The 20,076-nt window shown below is 54.3% G+C and overlaps 2 protein-coding genes across 7 annotated transcripts; one reads left to right on the top strand and one right to left on the bottom strand.

Moving 5' to 3' along the window:
* Positions 1–102: 102 nt before the first annotated feature.
* PDZD3 (PDZ domain containing 3) lies at positions 103–10,527 on the top strand. 5 transcript variants are annotated; one of them, XM_038380646.2, is made up of 11 exons: positions 103–907; positions 2,563–2,590; positions 3,404–3,468; positions 4,494–4,705; positions 5,313–5,499; positions 5,649–5,785; positions 6,162–6,366; positions 6,775–6,971; positions 7,237–7,440; positions 8,331–8,591; positions 9,683–10,527. In XM_038380646.2, exons 1-11 carry the CDS (start codon positions 817–819, stop codon positions 9,725–9,727), a joined length of 1,632 nt encoding a protein of 543 aa, XP_038236574.1. In that variant the 5' UTR covers positions 103–816; the 3' UTR covers positions 9,728–10,527. The 5 variants fall into 5 exon arrangements, with proteins under 5 accessions (XP_038236574.1, XP_043356738.1, XP_043356737.1 ...); XM_043500803.1 differs by having other exon boundaries at positions 4,446–4,705; positions 8,331–8,587; XM_043500802.1 differs by having other exon boundaries at positions 4,446–4,705.
* Positions 10,528–10,919: 392 nt separating this feature from the next.
* Positions 10,920–17,531, bottom strand: CCDC153 (coiled-coil domain containing 153). 2 transcript variants are annotated; one of them, XM_038380397.2, is made up of 7 exons: positions 17,401–17,531; positions 16,219–16,299; positions 15,121–15,186; positions 13,689–13,808; positions 12,508–12,600; positions 11,528–11,658; positions 10,920–11,189 (listed from the first exon to the last, which is right to left on the bottom strand). In XM_038380397.2, the coding sequence occupies exons 2-7, from the start codon at positions 16,283–16,285 to the stop codon at positions 11,061–11,063; spliced, it is 606 nt and encodes a 201-aa protein (XP_038236325.1). In that variant the 5' UTR covers positions 16,286–16,299; positions 17,401–17,531; the 3' UTR covers positions 10,920–11,060. The 2 variants fall into 2 exon arrangements, with proteins under 2 accessions (XP_038236325.1, XP_038236326.1); XM_038380398.2 differs by lacking the exon at positions 17,401–17,531 and adding an exon at positions 16,716–17,078.
* Between the last annotated feature and the right edge of the window lie 2,545 nt (positions 17,532–20,076).

The following is a 20,076-nucleotide window of genomic DNA, read 5'->3' as shown; positions in this document are numbered from 1 at the left end:
ATCTCTCCTGCCATCTGCCTGGGGAGCACTACCCGCTCCCATCCCTGCAGTACTTCTGTGCAGGAGGGGTGGGGAGACATTTCCTTGGCACTTCATGGGCTGATTGGGGATGGGGGGAGGGGATTGGCGATTGTGCCGTAGCCAGGCTATGTGAGCATGGTGTGGGGAAGCAATCCAGGGAAGAGGAAGGGACCCACCTTATGGCTCGTCGGTAGGAGAGAAGGATCGGGGGTTGCAGGGCCTTAACCTGATGAAGCAGCTTCGGGCATGGGCCTACCTGGGGGTTGGTTTTGTGGCTGGCCTGGCTGCCTCAGCTGGGTTGTGGGGTGGACAATGGAGCCTTTCCCCTCCAGGGTCCCCTCTCCATGCTGGCCTGGGAACACAGTGACTACAGTCATTCCTCTGGATGGCTGTCTGGTGCCCTGTGTGAACTGGATTTGGGGGGTCCCAGTGCTGATCCACAGAACCCACCAACCACCATTGACACCCTCAGCAGAGGGCAAGGATTGAATGGGCCAGGGAGACTGAGAGACAAGCCTGAACTAGGCAGCCCAGATTCCCAGCTTCTCTTTGTGCCCTGAGAAGGGGGGGGGGGTGTTTTAATGGTTGGAGCTGAGAGCCTGAACTCATGGGTTCCATTCCCAGCTCTGCCACTGACTTGCTGCGTGACGGTGGCCAAGTCCATTCACCCCATGGCCCCCTATTGCTGGGCTGGCTGAGGTGTGACCTGGAGGGGTCAGTGGAGGGGAGCTGTTCTCTCTTGCTGAGACTCATGGGCGCAGGGGAAGACTCCTATCTTGTTTAAATATTAAACCGATGCAGTCTTGGAGGAGGCGGGGACACCAGCTTCACCTGCCACTTCACTTTGTACCTTGCACCTTCGGCACAGCCATGAAGCAAAAGCAAGGTAAGTAGCTGAGGCTTATGGCGGGGGTGGGAAGCAGCTGGGGGAAAAGGGGGTTGATTCTGAGGAACTAGTGGCTTTCTTCACACACCTCTCCAGGTGCTGGGGGTGGGGTTAGGTGGCTGCAGGGGTTCTTGGGGGGGGGGGGTCCTGGTGACATCCGGAGACACAGACAACCCTTCATTTGGGAGTTCTAGGCAGCCCCCCAGTTCCATGGGATTGTCGGTTCTCTAGGGCTGGCTTTTTCTGTGGCTTGTATTTTGGGGGCCAAGGGCATTATCCCTGAGGAGTTACTCTCTGCCCTTGTCCCTAAGCCCCATTGCCCTCTCGTCCTGCCTCCCTAAAGGCCCAGACCCTGAGGACAGTGTGTCCCTGGCTGTGAGCACTGCAGCTAAGGCCTTGTCTCGTTCCTCCCTCGCAGCAGCAGGCCAGGTTGGGTGGGGTAGTAAGTACCCAGTTAAGTGGAGGTGAAGGCTGTGAGATGCACTCTGCTGCTCAGAAACACAGAGGTATGTGCCACTGGCGAGAACGGGTCTGGACTGCACCCCCAGAGCTGCCTCCCTGCTGGCTGGACTCCCTGCACTGAGCCTCAGTTAGCCAAAGAGCAGTGGCACCACGCCAGCTATTTCTTGGGGCAGGATGGGGGGTCAAATTCCAGACCCTGCCAGCCCCTCCACCTGCAGAGGCCCCAGGTCTCCTTCCGTATCCCTGCTCTCTTACCCACACAATGCATGATCCAGGGCTGCCAGAAGTCATGCTCTTGGCACTCCCCTCTGCTGTGCCATACGGGCACAGGGGAGTAATATTTGATGCTACAGCGGAAGGCAGTACAGCACTCTCTGCCCCTCTATCTGGACAGTCTGGATGGAGGGGTGGCCCGGTCAAATTTCAGTGGCGTTGGGACCTTGCAGCTGGAGCAATACTGATTTAGTAGAGAGGAATGCTGCTTAACCCCCTCTCCCTCACTGGCTCCAGGGCCTATGCAACTTTGCGCAAATGCACAAACCTTGCAGGGGGTGGGAGGGAAGTGTTCACACATGCCCCGGACTCCTTCCCCCCGTAGACACACACAGTTGGCTCCACAGCAGAGAGCTGGGGCTTAGGAGGCTGTGGTCCTTTAAAATGCATCTGATTCATTGATCCCAATTTGGGACTCCAGCTGCCTATCCCCCTCTCTCACCTGGTTGAGGATGGGGGTGGATGGACCAAAGCTGTGTTGTGCTGTGTGTGCTTGTACACAAGTGCATCTCCGAGGCATCCACCTCACGTGGGCAAGAAGTAGGCACTACGGTGCACAAGGACAAGGCTCCCTCCCCTCCTGACAAACCCAGGAACTGCCGTCCACCTGGAATGGTCATTGGGTCCAGCCTGTAGGAAAGGAGGCCCCTGAGCTGTGTTTGTGCCCATATAGTCTGGACTCTGCTTGCAGCTCCTGGAAGGGAACCAGCCATAAGAGGCTGGGTCGGTGTCCCTTTGGGGGCCCCCCCTTGGTGAGTGCATGGCAGTACTTTGGGGCATGTGCTGGGGCAGGGTCTGCTAGCCCCAGGCAGGGGGTGGGCATGTGAATGCAGCCCAGGTGAGGTGAGCTGTGCGCCTGCACGATGCAATGTCAGGGCTACTAGAGAGACGGTCTGACCTCAGAGCCTTTTCTTCTGCAGGGCTTAAGGATACCAAGGAGTTAACCCTGTAAGTGCTGAGCTACTCCTGTATACTTGGGTTTTGCTGGTCTCCTAAGGGTGGCTTCCTGGTCCCATGCCAATTGCTTCCTGTGCCTGTGTGGGGGAGTGTGACAAATCCATGGGCATGTGGGACTTCACAGTTCTCGTGGGCTCCTGGGAACTTCTCGGGCACAGTGGGGGGACCCCCCTTGCTCCAAAATCTCAGGTCAAGAGACTCTCCCTTAGATGTTAGCAGTATGGGGGCCATGACACACCGCCGAGCAGTTCAGATTCAGAGGGAGGTGGTGTCCAGACATGCCTGTCACTCATTGCAGTAGGAAGAGAGTGCTTCCCATGCAGGACTGGACTCCTGGTCTGCTGCCTCTGGCTATAGCCAATATTTGATGCTACAGGGGAAGGCAGTAGAGCACCTGGCTGGTTGTGCCATGCTGCATGGCAGGGGTGTGAGGAGATTCCTTCCTAACCCCTGACATGGTCATCTCATACCCTGAAGCCTCCCACTGCCTTACCCTCCATCATCCCATTCAGGTCCCTCTCCCTCCCCTCCATTTCTATATGAACACTAGAGCCTGTGGGCAAGATTCTCCCAAGAAAGGAGACAGCAGATGCAGCCCCCTCCTGCCTGCTCCCCTAACATTTTTGGGCTCCCAGCAGGATAGGGCTGGGATTCTCCGCAGCAGGTGCCCAGGCCAGCTGTGGCCCATGTTACTGGGGTGCGATGTCATGGCACACCGAACTGGAGTGAGGCCCAGTGGGTCTGGCTGCTGTAGATTGACTTCTCTTATCTATTGCTGTAGATTGACTTCTCTTATTGTTTCAGGAAATTTGAATTCAACCCCAAAGACGGGATTGATAACCCAGCCCTGTCACTGGCAGAGGACTCTGGTAAGCGGCAGCCCTGGGCTTGCGGCAGGTTGAGGTTGTTCCTCTTCAAGAGCAAACTAATTTAGAAGAAACTAGGCTCAGCAGCATTTCCCCCACCACCACCTCCAGGGCTAGGCTGGGTGCTGTGTTTGTGTGAGGGGTAGGGTGGGGCAGGGGGGGCAGACATGACCTGTAGAGTGAGACCACCCACCAGCATGTGATCTTGCAGCCGCATAAGTGACCAAAACTGTTCATAACTGATGCTTCTTGGGCACTTCAATTCCATGTAGAAGGAGAAGGCCCCCGTCCTGAGCCCTCGTATTTGAGAGAGCTGCCAACAGTCTCTTCCCTCTCCCCACCCCCGTCCCAGACTTGGATTGGAGACCCTTGCCTGCACTGCACCCAGGCCCCTCTGTAAGGGGGGACAGAGACCTGGAAGGAGGCCAGCTTGCATGCAGTCTCTGTGCTGCTGTCTTTTTGTTGGGGGAGAGGTTCAGTGAGTCTCTTCTTTGCTTCTGGCAAAAGCAAACAGAGGGAGACCTGACCCCAATAACCCTCCCCCTATGTATAGAAGGATGAGGTGAAACCAGACAGGGGAAAAGTCCCTGCTGGGAGGCAATCACATTCAAGTGCAGCGGGATGTGCATTCACATGAGGGAGTTACACAGGTGCATAGGCGCATGTGGGTGTACATATACCCACAGTGTGACACGAATAGGTACGTGCGCAGACACATGATACATGTATGTGTCTGCATGTACACAGCAACCCCAGGCAGGTGCATAAGCACAGGTGGACATGTGTACCTGTAGACAGTGCAGAGACTAGAATCCCACCTGGCCAGGAGGAGGCAGAATCCTGCCTCTGTAGCACACCTGAATGACTGAGACTCCCCAGAGGGTGTGCATGGGGGGAGAGAGGAGGGTCCCCCAGTTCGTTAATATCTCTACACACTTACTGATTCCCCACATGCTGCCTACCCATGTCCCCCTCCACAGTGGCAGCCTGGGTACCACGCGGCACTCACAGGCTCTGTTCTCCTTCAGATACAGAAGACGCAGGGAAGCCACGATTCTACCTGCTGACCAAGGGCGATGGGGAGAGCTTCGGGTTCTGCCTACGTGATGAGGTGGGGTACAAGGGGCACATCATCCGGCAGGTTGCCTGCGGAGGGATAGCCCAGCGCAGGGGCCTGCAGGACGGGGACCGGATCCTGGAGGTGAACGGTGAATATGTGGACAACATGGAGCACTTCAGGGTAAGCCATGGGCTGGTGAGCAGGGCTGAGCGCCAAGGTCTGTGACTAGCACCATCAGCTCAGCCTGGTTAACAGGGGATGAACTGTCATGGGGCACTGGCTGCCCCACACTGTACCCTTCTGATTGTCCATGGTAGGAGCCAGCAGAGACCTGGCATGGGCCTGAGCCATAACATATGGCTCCAGAACCAAACTCCCCTGGAGCTCCAGTGTATTGGGGTCTGGGCTTTGGTTCAAGTCTGTGTCCCAAGGGCAGTTGGGTGGCTCCAATGAAATGAGTTTGCTGGGCCTCAGCTCAATTCCTAATGTCCACAGCATGAAAACGACTGCTCCACCTGGCCCCTTACTGGCAGCATTAGCCCAAAGCATGAGCAGGCCATGAATGCAGAGCCCCCTTCTCTGTCCTAGCAGGGGTGAGTCACGTGGCAGGGCAGGGTTGGGAAGCTTGCTCTGCTGTAGCCCAGGTTCTCCTTGTCCTGTGGCCAAACAGAGGACTAGAGTCTCCAGGACTCTCGATTTAGTACCTTCTGCCAGCACAACATCCCTCCCAAGACCTGTATTTGGAGCCCCTCTGGCCCTGGGCTCATGTGCATGGGTTCTCTTGCAGGTGGTGCAGAAGATCAAGGCCAGTGGTAACCAGGTCGCTGTCGCAGTCCTGGATGGCAATGCCTACGAAGTCGCAAAAGCCCTCAACAAGAACCTGGCAGAGCTGCTGCTGGGCCACACCAGGCCGCAGCTCTGCCATGTTGTGAAGGACAAAAGTGGCTTTGGCTTCAGCGTTTCAGCTCCAGAAGGTAAAAGAAAACATCAAAACCCTGCCAGGGCTTCCTGTGTGTGTACTCCACTTCCCCATGGCAGGGCCAGCCGGGCCTCCCGGCGCGGGGCGCTTCCCCGTGGTGGCTGGGCTTGCCGGCACTATCCCTTGGTTCTGCTCTCCATGCAGGTGTGAAGGGCACGTTCCGGCTGTCCGTGACGAGCGACGGCCCAGCGGATAAAGCGGGTGTCCCCTCTGACTCCTGGCTGCTCGAGCTCAACGGGGCCAGTGTGAGGAACTACACTTATGCACGGCTCACCAGGAAGGTACATGCCCAGGCCTAGCGTCCCACTGCCAGGCTGTTCCCCGCAAACTGGCCCGAATCTCCCCTCAGGTCTTGGAACATGTCTGTCAGACACTTGCTGCCTTTTGCCTTACTAGATCCCTGCATCAGGCCCGCTTCGTCTGTCTATCCGCTCCCACTCACCATTCCTCAGTCACTGTCCCTCTGTCCTTCCTTCATCTCTCTGTCCTCCTGTCCCCGCTTTCCCTCCCCCACGGCCTTCATCCTCTTCTCCACCCCTCTCCCCCTCACAATCACGCCTCACGTAAGGCTGGCAGCATCTGTCTGTCCAAAGTCAGATTCTGATTCTAACCAGGCCCACGTGGCTCTCTGTGCGAATGTGTTTCTTTTGGAGCCAGCTCAAGCAGAGTGGCAGCAAAGTGACCCTGCTGGTGATCGATGCCAAGTCGGAGGAGTTCTACCGGCTGCAGGGTGTCAGGGTCATAGCTGCCATGGCCGATGCTGCCACGCTGCCCTTCAAGGCCAGGGAACTGCACATGGTGAAAGGTCCAGATGGCTATGGGTTCCTGCTGAAGGAAGAGAAGTGCAGCTCGGGGAGGATGGGTAAGGCGGCCTGGGATGGGGAGCTAGGGCTATGGGTGCGTATCGTAGAGGTAGAGGCCTGAGTACAGGCCTGGGAGCCCAGAGCTAATGTTCTGTTCCTGATGCTGACCCTGACTCCCTAGGGACTTGCCCAAGGTCACCCATCTGCCTCAGTTTACCCATCTGTAAAAGGGGGATATTGTCCCTAATCTCCACCTGGCGATGAGGATCAACGCATTAGCTGGAGAGGGCCAGCCCCACTGTATGTATCCTGTCAGTAAAGAAATTTTAACTTCTCTCTCTCTCACACTCACAATTTTCCTTTTCTCTCCTCTCCATCTTTCTTTTTTCTTCCTCTCTCTCTCTCTCTCTCTCTCTCTCTCTCTCTCTCTCTCTCTCTCTCTCTGGATGCATCCCGCACACGTGCAGGCCAGTTCCTGAGTGAGATAGATACCGGGCTGCCAGCTGACAGGGCAGGGATGAGGGATAGAGACCGGCTCCTGGCCGTGAACGGTGAGGGCGTGGAGGGGCTGTGCCACCAGGAGGTGGTGGACATGATCCGCGCTAGCGGCCACCAGGTGACGTTGCTGGTCATTGATCCGGATGGAGACGAATTCTACAGCTTGGTACGTCCTGGCAGGATTGCGGCGCAGTGTGAGGGCTGGTGGGCAGCAGGGAGAGATGCCAACCCTGCCCTCTTTGGGGGCAGCAGCCCCCACAGGAATTCCTCCCCGGGCACCCTCTGCCATTCAGTGCTGGGTCACTATATGCCCATGGCCATGTGGGATGTCAAGATAGAGGCCTTTGCAAAGCTGACCTCCCGCCTCAGGGATGCTCTCCTCTGGCTCAGGGCCCCAGGAGCTGTGAGGCTCTGCCTGCTTGGTTTTCCAGATGGGGCTGTCCCCGCTACTGTTCTGTGAAGATGGGCCCCATTCATCGGGCACTCACACGGCCCCAGGATCTCATCCCAGCATGCCTCAGCGAAACGGCACGCCCATTGGCACGCCCCGCCTCTGCCACCTTGACATGGGGCCGGAAGGGTTCGGATTCCAGCTGCAGACCATCACTGACAAGCCGGGGGTCTTTATCACGCAGGTAACTCCCCTCAATGCCCCTCACCTCAGTGCCAAGGGTGGGCCATACAATCCCGGTCAGCCTCCGACCCCCACACACTGAGCCTGAGCTAGAGGCTCCAGATGGCACTGTCCTCTGGCATGGGTAGTTCACAGGGCTCAGACTCCCTGCCCAGCACCCCTCTCCCCCAAGGCAGTGACTGAGCAGGGAACAGGCCTCTCTGTGTCCCTGGCTGTCCATGCCTGGCATCCTGAGCTGCCTCCCCACCACTGATTTCATTCCCAGCTGGAGGCAATGTTTGGTGGGGGTGGGGAGTCTGGACATCTGGGTTCTCTTCCCAGTTCTGGGAGGGGAATGGAGTCAGGGGTTATAGCAGATCTGGAGACTGGGAGCCAGGACTCCTGGGTTCTCTTCCTAGGTCTGGGAGGGGAATAGTTACAGCAGGGGGCTGGGAACCAGGACTCCTGGCTTGTAGTCCCATTGCATTCACTAACTCGCTCATGTGGCCGTGTGTAAAGCGCTGTGGGATTCTCAGTCAGCTGGCACTGGGCAGAACCACCTAGTATGGTTATTAGAAGAGTTAGCTGGAAAAGTGGTGCCACCTGGAGCCTGGGGCTGCAGTACAGCTTGCCTGCCCTGGACAATAGGCATAGGAGGCCCTGAACAGACAACACCCCATGCTAGTGGTTGGACGATGCTGAGGCAGCCCGCCTGCCATATTCCAAGGCAGGGAGAACCAGCGACTCCCTCTGCCTCACCCACAGATCATGGTCAGCAGCAAGGGTCTCTGACCCAGCTCTGTGGCCTGTCCATTGGATTGCACACCTGAGAAGCCAGAGGGGCGGTGAAGGCTGAGTAGGCATGGCTACCGAGTGGCATATTTCCTGAGTGGCATGGCTGCTGTCTCCCAGGTGGCCGGGGGCAGCGCCGGGAAGCGAGCAGGCCTGAAGGAGGGGGACATGGTGATTGAGGTCAATGGGAGCAATGTGGAGCAGGAGAGCTACAAAGAAGTGCTGGGGAGGATAAAGGAGAGTGGCCAACAGCTGACGTTGCTGGTGGTGGAGCAGGAGGTGCTCAGGAGCTACAGGGAGATGGGCCTCGCTATCACGGCTGTTGTGGCAGAGGGCGGAGATGCTGCTGCCAGGGCCAAGGCCCTGTTGGGTTCTAGGCAGGTGAGTGTGAATAAGGCTGGCCCTGCTCCTGCCTTCTATGTATCGCCCCAGGCTCCACGTCGCCCTGCCAGTGCATTCACCTGGGGTCAAGACTCCACAGAGAAGCCAGAGTAGGAGGAGTCATATTAGCTTAGGCAGGCCCAAGAGCCAGGCCAGAATGGTTTGCTGCAGGGTTTGGTCTCAAGCAGTGGGGCTCCCTTCCTGCCTGCCGGGAGATGATTCCAGGGGTGCTCCTTCCTAATGTTCCACTTTCCTTTCCTTAGGGCTTCCCTGCCCTGGGGCCTGTAGCCTCTGACAGAACTGGAGTGCCACAAATGGCGCTGCACTGGTGTGACTCGTGTCTGCACCAGCCCAGCTACACCCAGGGCTAAAACCTCAGTGCAGATAAGGCCTCAGTCGCTTCTCTGGGCCTGGGGCTCGCTAACTCTTCTCCCTGAAAGATGTTTGTGCCCTTCCCATGGCAGGAGCTCTCAACAGCCAAGCTCTTTCCTCCGCACCAGGGATGGTTTTTCATTGCTTGCTCCTCTCTGGCCTCCCTTCAGCTCATCAGTGACTTGTTAGTCAGAACAAATGCAACAGGCTAGACTCTGCTTTGTTGCCTGTCTGTAACTGCCTAAAAGTTAGTGTAGTTACTCCAACTTACACCATTGTAAATGGGAGCAGAACCCGGGCTAGGAACACCAAGTGAATTTGCTCTTAGCCCCTGGTGTATATCTAGAGTCACTCCATTATCTTCAGTTGCTCTGGATTTACATGGTTATTAGATTGAGATCAGAGTCCCTGTCTTGCTGTCTGGCCCCCAAGTCACATGTGGGGCATACCTGAATGGGGGGAATCCCAGGGGTGACAGAGAAGTAACCAAACTGTATTTGACCCACCCCTGCAAACTGAGATGGGGCAGGTGAGAGCAAAGCGCGAGAAGCCTCCGTGCAGGTGGTGCTATAATTCTAGGACCTCTTCACTGTCCCACATGTCACCTGGAACCCCGATCTCTGCTGCTTCCCCTGTCTCCCTTTAGACAGACCCTATGCTCAGGGTCTCCAAAAGGGCCATGTAACTGACTGGTACTGACCCTTCTCCGTTCCACGCAGGGGCCACGGTGTGAGGACTGGAAGGGACTGAGCCAGTCATTCTAGCCACTCTGTGCTGGACCCGTGGGCTCAGTGCAATCCCAGCTCTGGAGCGGCTTCAAACCATGGCGCAGACCAATCCTGGACATGCGATTTTGCACGCACAATAACTTGCACTTTGATTCTTTCCTTGATTTGATTTCCTGGTGAGCTGCTGCACCAATCAGCTGATCTTGGGACTTTAAAGCTGCCATTTCTCCTGTGATTTGGTCTCAGAGATTAAGGGCAGGCCCAGTGTGGGAGCAGGGACCAGAACAGGTGAGGTCAGTGAAATAAGGAGGTCTAGGGGCCTGCACCTAAGGGAAACCAATCACCCACCTGGCTGAGGCTTCACACTGATTTTTTATTAACGGACAGAGTGGCACTATGTGTAACGGAAGGACAATCTTGTCTCTTCACCCCTTTTGCTGATAGCACTGGCTCTGCCAAGGAGCTGTACTTGGGGGCGCTGCAACAGAGCATGGAGGTTTAGAGACAGTAAAGTTGCTGCATGGGGTCCTAATTGTGGCTTTTACAAGTTAACCTCCTCAGCTGCATAGTTTGAAGAGATGCTGAGGTTAGGGGCAGTGAAACCCTGCCTGCTGAGAGGTTGTGGTCCATGGGCTGGGGAGGAAGGGGTGCAATGGACCGGGCTCTCTGTTAAGAATGAAGAACTATCTGGGGGAGGAATGGCAGGCGGGGTCAGCAGTTGCATGGCACGCAGGGGCCAGGGCCCCGAACAGTTACTCCCTTTGCCTGGCGCCTGACCCCCATGGTGTAAGTTCCCAACTAGCTGAGGATCTGGCCCCTTGTGTTCTGCTGCGCATGGACCCCCCCTCCCCACAACCTTCCCTTCTCCAAGCCCCACCCCGCAGCTGTCGTCTATCCCTCCTGCTGTACAGGAGCTGGCTCCCACTTCCTCCTCTTATTCTCATTTTACACAATTAAAACAATTTTAAAAAATTACCTAAGCTGGTCTGAGAAGCAGTGAACCTGATGGGACTCTCTGGGAAGGAGCAGGATGGGGAGGGAGAGCGGGAAGGGCCATTCTCAGCAGAGAAGCCAAGGATCAAAGGGGGCAGGGAGACTGAACTGTTCTCTCACTGTTAGCTGGGGGGCTCCAGGCCAAGGTGAGCTGGGCCTGGCGTTGAGAGAGCTGCCCTGGGGCTAGAGGACACCAGTCTCCAGGGCCGTTGATCCAGCTCCTTCCCTAGTGCTAAGTCCCCCTTTGCCCCCCCAAGTTAGGAGAATACCTGCTAGCCCTGCAAGGCAACCCATCGCAGCTGCCACTGCTGGGAGATTAGTGCTTGGCCATGATGGGGCATCCACACGGCCCCTTTCCCCAGTGTAAACCAGGGCCCTAGATCTCCAGGGGATTGAGCCCGAACTCTCGCAGTCTCTCCTTGTGCTCTGTGTGCATGGCTGTGGCTTCCTTCTCCCAGCAGCCCTGGGCAGCTGCCAGCTTGGAAAGGACTCGGTCCAGGCTGCCCTGGAGGGAGAGGGCAGAGAAGCAACAGGTGAAGAACAGCTGCTAAGGGGGGGCCTCCTTTGGGTCAGGCTGTTAGGGGCCTAGTGGGGAGGCTCTGGAACCGGGTGCCTAGATGCTGCAGTGGGGGGCACCCTGGGAACACACAAAGTAGATACCAGCAGGTAGCCACTCTTCCCTCTGTCTCTGGTTAATTGGAGATAGGACCCCCAGCTTTGTGAAGCAGGGCTGGCAGGTTCCTCTAAGAAGAGAAAGATTCTTCCAGCCCACCCCGTGGCCTGCTCCGACAGGGCTTGCCCACCCCACAGGCATGGCGCCAGACCCCTGGCACAGCGACTTACGTGCAGGATCTTTTCATACTCTGTCTCCATGGCATCAATTTTGCCCTGCAGCTCTGCGATGGTCCGGTCCTTCTTCCCCAGCTCCTGCTCTCTCTCCACCCGGGCCTGCTGGATAGCCTCACGGCAAGTTGCTGCCAGAGAGAGACACTAGGGAGTGAGAGGAGGAGGGCTGTGGAGTGGGAATGTTGAATAGCTGCAGGGGATGGCAGGCAGCAGAGCCCAGCACAGGGGCCTGGGTAGGAGGTGAAGAATCAGGACTAGAGCTGGGGCTGGCCTGACCTTGAGGGCAGATGAGCAGGTAAATGCACCACAGCAATTGTGTCAATGACAAAGTGCCCTCTGCCCCGGGCACAGGGTGCTGGGCATCAGCATCAAATTCTTCGCAATGTATGGAGAGAGGCCATTCCTTAAACAGCACCAGAACCAGCCAAGGGGTGAGGAGTTCACCCACGTGGGGTCCAGCAGCATTGAGACCAGAGCACACCTTGGGAAGGGGTTGAGAGGCTTTTCCCAAAAGGGGAGGGGAAGTGGCATGAGACAGTTTTGGGCAGGGAAGGTGGATTCTGCATGCGGGATTTCCCTTCGGCTGCTGCATGAGGCGGAGCAGAATCCCCTCGCTCTCCTAGCGCTGCAGGGGCTGTGAGGGGTTGGGGAGGAAGAGATCTTGTCACAGTGGTGTTGGCGGAGAGTGCAGGGCTGAGAGGCGCCCAGACTACAAGATCGAAGATGGGATCCCCACTGTTTAGCGTTCCCTTTGGACGGAAGAGGTCCCAGCCTGGATTCCAAGCGCCCCACTAAGCCTGCAGGGGAAATGCTGCCGGTCCCAGAGAGAAGCACATTCCCAGAATTGCCATTCAGCATGTGACAATGGATCTCAGAAATTCCCTGCTGGCCGTTCCTGGGGGGGCAGAAACATGGCCATGAACCGCCCTACTGGCCTGGGTCACCTCCCTCCATCACAGAGTGTCAGGCTGTCCTACCGAGCTGCTCCTGGAGCTGCTTCGCCTCGGTCTCCAGGTGGTGTATGCGGGTCTCTGTCTGCTGCTGGAGTTCCTGATACTGCCGGATCATCTCTGAGCGGCCAGGGGCACAAGGGTGGGGAGAGGAAGGTGCCAAACTTGGTGACTCTTTGAGAGATACAAAAATGCAAACCAGCGGGCACGCTCCCTTCCTGTCTGTCATAGGCTCTTCTCGGAGCCCATCACTATCTCCCTTCTGTAATGTTTCGATCCTCACCCCGGGAGGCAGGGTAGGGCTATTACCCCATTTTGGGGGTGAGGAACCAAGGCACAGAGAGACTAAGGGACAGGCCCATGGTCGCACAGGTGGGCTGTGGCAAAGCAGGGGATTGAACCCAGGTCTCAGGTTAACCACTGAACCATCTGTCCCTCCCTGCCCTGCAGAGGGCCTCCTTGTGGGAGACATCAACCCCTCCCACCAGCACTAAAGTGCAGGAGAGCTTATGTGCAGAAGAGAGCCCCAGAGGGGAATTTTGCTTATAAGCCCAGCTGCAGGGAGCCAAAGCAGCGTAGGGTTTATATGCTGCTCAGACCCCACACCACTGGCTGAGCTTTACCTTCAAGAAAAGGCCCTGGCAGGGGTTAGAGCTGTTGAAGAGGGAAGCGTCTGCTAATGGGAAAGGCCAGTGGAGGCCTTCCACATGAGGGGAGCCCAGATTCCAGACCTTGGGACAAAGGTTAAGGCTCTTGAGTCTACAGCTGGGGGCACATCTGCCCCCCGGCTCTCAGGGTGCCTACGGCCCAATAGAACCAGGGAGGTGCTGCTCTGTGGGTGGAGTGGAATGTGAGGAGCCTCCAAGGGACAACGCAGCCCCACGTAGGGAGGGCTGTGAGGGACCAATGGCAGTTTGTGCACAAGCCCAGTTGTGTTCCATTCCTCTGGGACAATTGAGGGGCATCCATTGGTCTGGAGGGAATGGAGCACCAAACCTTTGGCTGCAGCTGCCTCTGCCTGCCTAGGAAGAACTTTAGGGGTTCAGGAAGCCGGCAAGCTTCGGCCAACAGCCAGCTGCAGCCGCCCGGTATCATCTCCCAGCCACTTCCCAACCAGGCGGTGCTGAAGAAGCATGGACGGGTTCTCTCTTAAAGCAGCAGGATGCCACACCCCACAAGCATTAGGTAACAGTGCCCCAGCCCCTCACCTTCGTAAATGTCTTTCTTGTCGTCCCGCGACATCTCCAGCTCCCGCTCCAGCTCCAGCAGCCTCTGCTTGAGTCCTTCTTTGTCAGCCTTCACCTGCCTGGCCACATCCCTCTGGAGGGCTGCTGGGCACAGAGATGCATAGCTCAACAGAGAGGCTGGAACCTACTCCCCTCCCCTGACGTGCTGCCCCCCAGGTGGGTACCTGGCAACGTTGCCCCTGGAGTCTGAATTTGGGGAAGGGACACACCTACGCACTTCCATGTGAGAGCAGGACTGGCTCCATTGGGAGTATGAAGGGCCACAATACCTGGCACTTCTCTACCATCTTCCATGCCTCGTGCTCATAGGGCTGCTGCTAACGGTCATGAATTGAGCTTCACAGCACTTGCATTGGAGCCCTCTGGAGTTGCCTGGGATGGTGGTGATTCAGTGCAAGGTACCAGTTGTGATCACATCATGGGGAGCGGGAGGCACTGTACTGCTGGACATGCCATCTTCCAGCACTGATGGAGAACCAAGATCCTGACCACCTGTGGTCATCAATGGGCCCGTGCACTTCTCTCAAGCACTAGGGCTCAGAGCCTCAAAGGAATTTAAGCACCTAACGTCCACTGATTTCAATGGGAGTTAGGCACTTAAATACCTCTGAGGATCTGGGCTCAGGTTACTAACTCTGATTGCTTGGCCAAATTCACAGATTCATTCATTGACTCTAAGGCCAGCAGGGCCCATTGTGATCACCACATCTGAGCTTCTGGCTAGATGGGCCATACGACTTCCCTGAATTAATGCCTGTTTTGAACTAGAGCACATCTTTTATAAATCAAGACTGGGTGTTTTTCTAAAATTCTGGTGAAGGAAAAGCAGCCACCGCAACCCTTGGTAAGTTGTTCCCATGGTTAATTACCCTTGGCCAAGTACATGCTGCTTCCCTAAAGTTCTCCCTTGCAGTTTCAATAGCAATGGGATATTTTTCTTCACTTCCTGTCCTAAGCTGTTGCACAGCATCACTGCACCTCATGAAACAGCGGCTGGGTTCCACCCCAGGGGTGGCTGCATTCCAGGTGTGCGGGAGGGACTCCTAGGCATAACCTATAAAACAGTTTGGAAGGCCTTCAAGTTGAAAGGGGCTGGAGAGATATAAATCAATGGGCCTGACTCTGTCCTCATGTACAATGGCAGAACTCACTGACCTTGCTGGAGTTATTGCTGATTTACATTGGTGTAACTGAAAGCAGCACTGGGCTCATTACTATGAAAGCAGACGCTTCTGCAGGGGGATAGTGATTGATCCCATATAGGAAACTTGGTGGCTCCCAGCAGTTGTCTCCCCTCTGAAGGGAGAAAACTCCCCTCAGTCCGATCCTCCATGTGTTACCAGTACCCGGTGTAGCAGGATACATGTCCCGAGGAAAGAGATGAGGCTTTTACCCAGGTGCTCTTTCAGGATGTCGACCTCCAGGGCTGCTTTCCTGTATTTCTCCTCCACTTCATTTTCTGCAGCAAGAGAGCAAAAGAGAGAATGTTATTGCTGATCTGATGCAGAGGATGAGATAAGCTCCAGGTAAGCATGGCCATGCATGGGACTGGAATCCTGGCTTCCTGCAGCTGGATTTTCAAGGGCTCAGTAACAACAAACAGGGCCAGATTTTCTAAAGATGTCCACTCCCATTTAGGCATCTAAATAAGGGCCAGATTTTCGACGGGGCGCAGCCCCCAGGGACTCCTGCTATGATGCTTAGGGCAGATTCTCAAAACATCGAGAGCCTGACCCGCACCCTGCAGGAGGGTGCTCTTTAGACAATCTGGCTCACAGCACTCACCTACCTTCCTGCCATGTGAAAGCAAGGAGCAGTTTTGCATTTGAATCAGACTTGCCTCAGTGTAGGAACCAGGGCCTGTGAGCCATCCCCTGGGCCATCAATTGGGAGTAAGCCAGGGCAATGCTCTAACCGTTCCTGTGTCCCTTTTGGATAGGAATGTATCTCCCCTTGTGGCAATACTCCCCTTATAGCATGCCTGGGATTACCCAGACATTTCCCTTGGAATCGGGGGGCTGTATTTCACGAACGTTGGCTGAAGCAGGGTCTCCTGGACGTGTAAGTGCTGAGGAGCTCCCTCCAAAAATGTGTGCCTAGCAGTCTTCCAGCATCCTGTTCCTACCACACCATGCCATATGGTTCTATTTTAAAGGCCCAGGGGGAGAAGTAGGGGCCTGGGAGGGCCACTCTCTTTGATTCCTAGCTTCCGCCTTGCTTGGGAGGTTATTAAACCACTTAGGAAAGGCCCTTCTGTTTCTCATCAGAATGTAGGAGCAGCTGCAACAGCGAGGGCGCAGGGGGAGAGAGGATGAGACAGCACTAGAGCTGTTGTCCCACTGGGGACTGACACATTCCATCAACAGCGTTCCCAGCTTGAGCTTCCTGGAGCCTGTGGCAAAGCCAGCCTCTGGCCCTGGGAGTGGGACAAATGGGGACGGAAACAGGGATGGCAGAATCTCCTGGACTGCATGGGGGCCTCCACACTCACCTGCCACATTCTTCTTTTTCTTCTGTTTCCCTTCTTTCTTCCCTTTCCCTCTGTTCCCGGGGGCCATTGCTTGCGTTTTTTCTGCAAATAGAAATTGACAAGACGTATTGACGCCTGTGCTCCGTGGTCTTCCCCAAGGGCAGCTCAGGGCAGAATTGTCTGTGCTGGCCACTGTTGGAGATGCGATAGTGGACTAGAGAAGCGATCCAATCTGTGCTCCTAAGGTACATAAGAAACTTAAATGTACATTGTGCCTGGGATCCAGGCACGGTGAGACCACAGCATGCACCCTGAGCTCGGGCTGCACCTCCAGGGAGTGGGAATGGGGGGCTAGGAACAGCTAAAAGGCTACTCAAAATAAAGGAAAAGTAACTGTCGATTGACCATTCTGCACTGGTTAAAAGAGGCAATTACAGGGCAGGTAGCTGATGTTCCCTCTGGAGTGCAACTAATCTAGCACTCAGAGCCAGGGTAGGGAACCAGTACAACAGTCCTACCGCTAGCCTCAGGAATTTGCTCCAGAGCAATTATCTCTGCATTCAGCCTCCCAGCTCATTGTATCAGTGCAATTATCCCAGCTCTCAGCCCCAGTGCCCTGGCTCCAAGGCAGTTTAGTTCTCTTCCATCCCACTTTTAGGCTCCGATTCTGAGCTCTCTTGTGTAAACTGAAATAACTCCACTGAAGTCAATGGATATATTCCAGATCTGCACTGCTGTAACACAGCTCGGAATCCAGCCCTTAGAGCTCAGCCCAAGCTCTGTTACACAAATTCAGTTGAAAACTTTAGATTGTGCAGCTTCCACAAATGTGGCCACCCCAGCTCCTCGCAGCCTTCACAGTGGTCTCTCTGCAATGCTGCAGCACCCTTCAGCCCCAGATCTCAAACCACTTGCTATAAACTGAGGCCAATGGAGACGCAGACAAGGGAAGTGACTCATGTTGGGCCACAAAGGAAATCAGTCTGGACTAAAATTAGAGTTCTGACTCCTAGATCCTGGCTCTAACCGTTAGGATCCACTCCTCCTGCTCATCACATGCAACCACTTTTTCCATTTGCTGCGTTAAAAGCATCAGTATTTTGCTTCTATTTTTGATTTAGTAGATCTCAGTGGAGCTCCAAAGGGAAAAAGGCTTTTAAACAGTAATTTCTGCTCAAGATACAATTAACTCCCCCTGAATACCTGGAAGTGAAGAGCTTATTATTTCTTGATATGCTGCAGTTATCCAACAGGAAATGTAACCAACCCTGTGTGAGTAGCATTGGGCGAGCCTATCAGCGGTGAGGAGAACCAGTGGCTTGGTGGCTGGGAGCCTATCCAGGCAGTGCAATACAGGGGCTTTACATTGCTAGGCAGCAGGCCCATTTGCTGCTATGGTGACTAAGGGAAGCTTGGCACAGATGGACTCCAGCAGGAGGGTTCAAGCACAATCAGGAACTGGCAGATTTGCAGCCAGGCTGCCTATGAGCAGTCAGAGAAATGTGTCCTTTACAGCTAGGGTGGTGAAATGGGAGAAGACATGGCAAACACAGTGTCACTCTGTGTCTTGCACACACGTATACACTCATACAAACAGTCCAGCAACGGCATACCGTGACATGCACTGTCACACGAATGCACAGTCGCGCTCACTCAGTCTCGCTCACACACGCACTTTCTACAAAAAGAAAAGGAGTACAAATGGCACCTTAGAGACTAACAAATTTATTTGAGCATAAGGTTTCGTGAGCTACAGCTCACTTCATCGGATGCATTCAGTGGAAAATACAGTGGGGAGATTTATATACATAGAGAACATGAAACTATGGGTGTTACCATACACACTGTAACCAGAGTGATCACTGAAACACTTTCTACAGTTCAACGTGCAGCATTGGCCCACGGTTCTTGGGGCCTTTAGTGACTGCAGAAATCTCAGAGCAATATTGTGCAGCAGCATTAATGGAATACAGCCAAATCCTCTAGACTAGAAAGGAAACAGATCTTGAAAGCCACAAAGAGGAATGGCCCTAATATCAAAGCCTAGAGGGATTTTTTATTCAAACTGATCATTCTTGTGCTAAAGGTGGTGGCACTTGCTTTAGGTCTTACACATAAACACAGCATTGCACCCAGGAGTGTGGCTCCAAAAGGGGTGAACATGCTTTGCTTTCGGTGCAATGTGGCTTTGGTCAGGTCACTTCCCCTCTCTACCTTGGTCAGGTCACTTCCCCTCTCTACAGTTTCTCCATGTGTCAAATGAGGATCAAAGTCATCTACCACCCAGGGGAAGTGTGAGGGTTCATTAATTAAAGTCCATGGCGCACTTAGAAGATACAAAGTTCGATGCAATCTGAGCCAGTTCTTTGGCTGGAGTAAGAGCTAGGCGTATGTATGCTGCCTGAGAGTCTGGCTCTAAGTGTATTACCCTCAATAGGTCAAATCCCAAGCCTTTACTCTGGTTTGAAATCACAGGAGTTTTGCCTGAGGTAGGGCTTCAGGACTGAGCCCCACATTTGTTAACTCTGGATGTATTAATTTTGGCAATGCCCCCTGAGCCGCAGCATAGTCATTGCCCCAGAGAATGCAGGTACACTTCATCTCTGAGCTCATTTCCTCCCACCCTCTAGGCGCCTTCCAATCTGCTTGTCTTGGTTTTACGCATTAAGGGCCTAGCTCTCCTCTCTCGTACATCGGTGTCAAACAGAGTAACTCCATGGATGTGAATGGAGTTACAGCAGGGTAAAGCCAGCATGAGATCAGAATCCAGGCCTTGGCTCTGTCTAACCAATGGGCCAGATCCCCAGCTGCTGTAGAATGGCCCAGCTGCGCTGATGGTTTTTCACTTGTTGAGGATCTGGCCCAATATATTCTGATCTCACACTGATTTTGTATCAGTGTAACTTCATTCACATCAGTGGAGTAACGCCTGATTTACAGCGGTCTAACTGAGAAAGGAACTAGACCCTAACTATTGAATGTAATCCAACTATTGTATCTAAAGCTATCCATCACTCACCACTCCTCTGTTCTTCTGGAGTACCCCTTCGAACAGGCTCCACCCTTCTCTCCAGCCAAACCCCACTCTCATTAAAACATACTCCTTCCATTGACTTTTCCTCCTTGTCACGAGTAGCCTCTTCTCACCCTCCCTTTCCTAGACTGTTACCCTGAGTCTTGGCTTGTTTAGCTTTCATCATAAGCTTTCTGGGGCAAGGAACATGTATTAGTCCATGTCTCAAAGCACTGTATAAATCCATGGCACTATATCAATAGTTAATAATACTTACAGTGGATGACTACATATATTGACAGTGTATTGAATGCTACTGTAAAGTACTGCAGCAGTTTAATAATTGTACCTAGTGCTTATGTAGTCCTTTTCAGATGTAGATCTCCAGCACTTTACAAGCATCATGACCGCTATTTTACAAATGGGGAAACTGAGGCACAGATAAGTGCAGTGACAAGATCACAAAGTAGGTCAATGACAGAGCTCTATCCTCACTTTAATTCTGGTTAAATGATAAGACCCTTATTGGAGAGCTGAGTGATGCCAGAGGCAGATGTGTCAGTAACACAGTCACTCAATATCTGCAGGGTTTGGGCTCTTTGAGTTAGATCTAAAACCCATTCCAGTCCACAGGAGTCTTTCCATGGATCTGAACGGGGTTTGAATCAGGTCCATAGTGGTCGTTATGTTTTGCCCAACAAAGAGAGCCTAACCCCCACAAGTTCTGTCACTGGGAAGTGGTGGCATCATTGGGTTGCCCCTGACACCCTGTGGTGGTCACATGGGTTTGAATATTAGCCAGAATGCATTAGTATCTAAGGGGAAAAGCCTCAAGAACATGGCACTCAATTGATGTGGAAATATTT

Source organism: Dermochelys coriacea, chromosome 22 (genome assembly GCF_009764565.3).
Source record: "Dermochelys coriacea isolate rDerCor1 chromosome 22, rDerCor1.pri.v4, whole genome shotgun sequence".
Classification (NCBI taxonomy): Eukaryota; Metazoa; Chordata; order Testudines; family Dermochelyidae; genus Dermochelys; species Dermochelys coriacea.
Note: the sequence above shows the minus strand (reverse complement) of the source record. Positions and strands in the feature narration are given on the sequence as shown.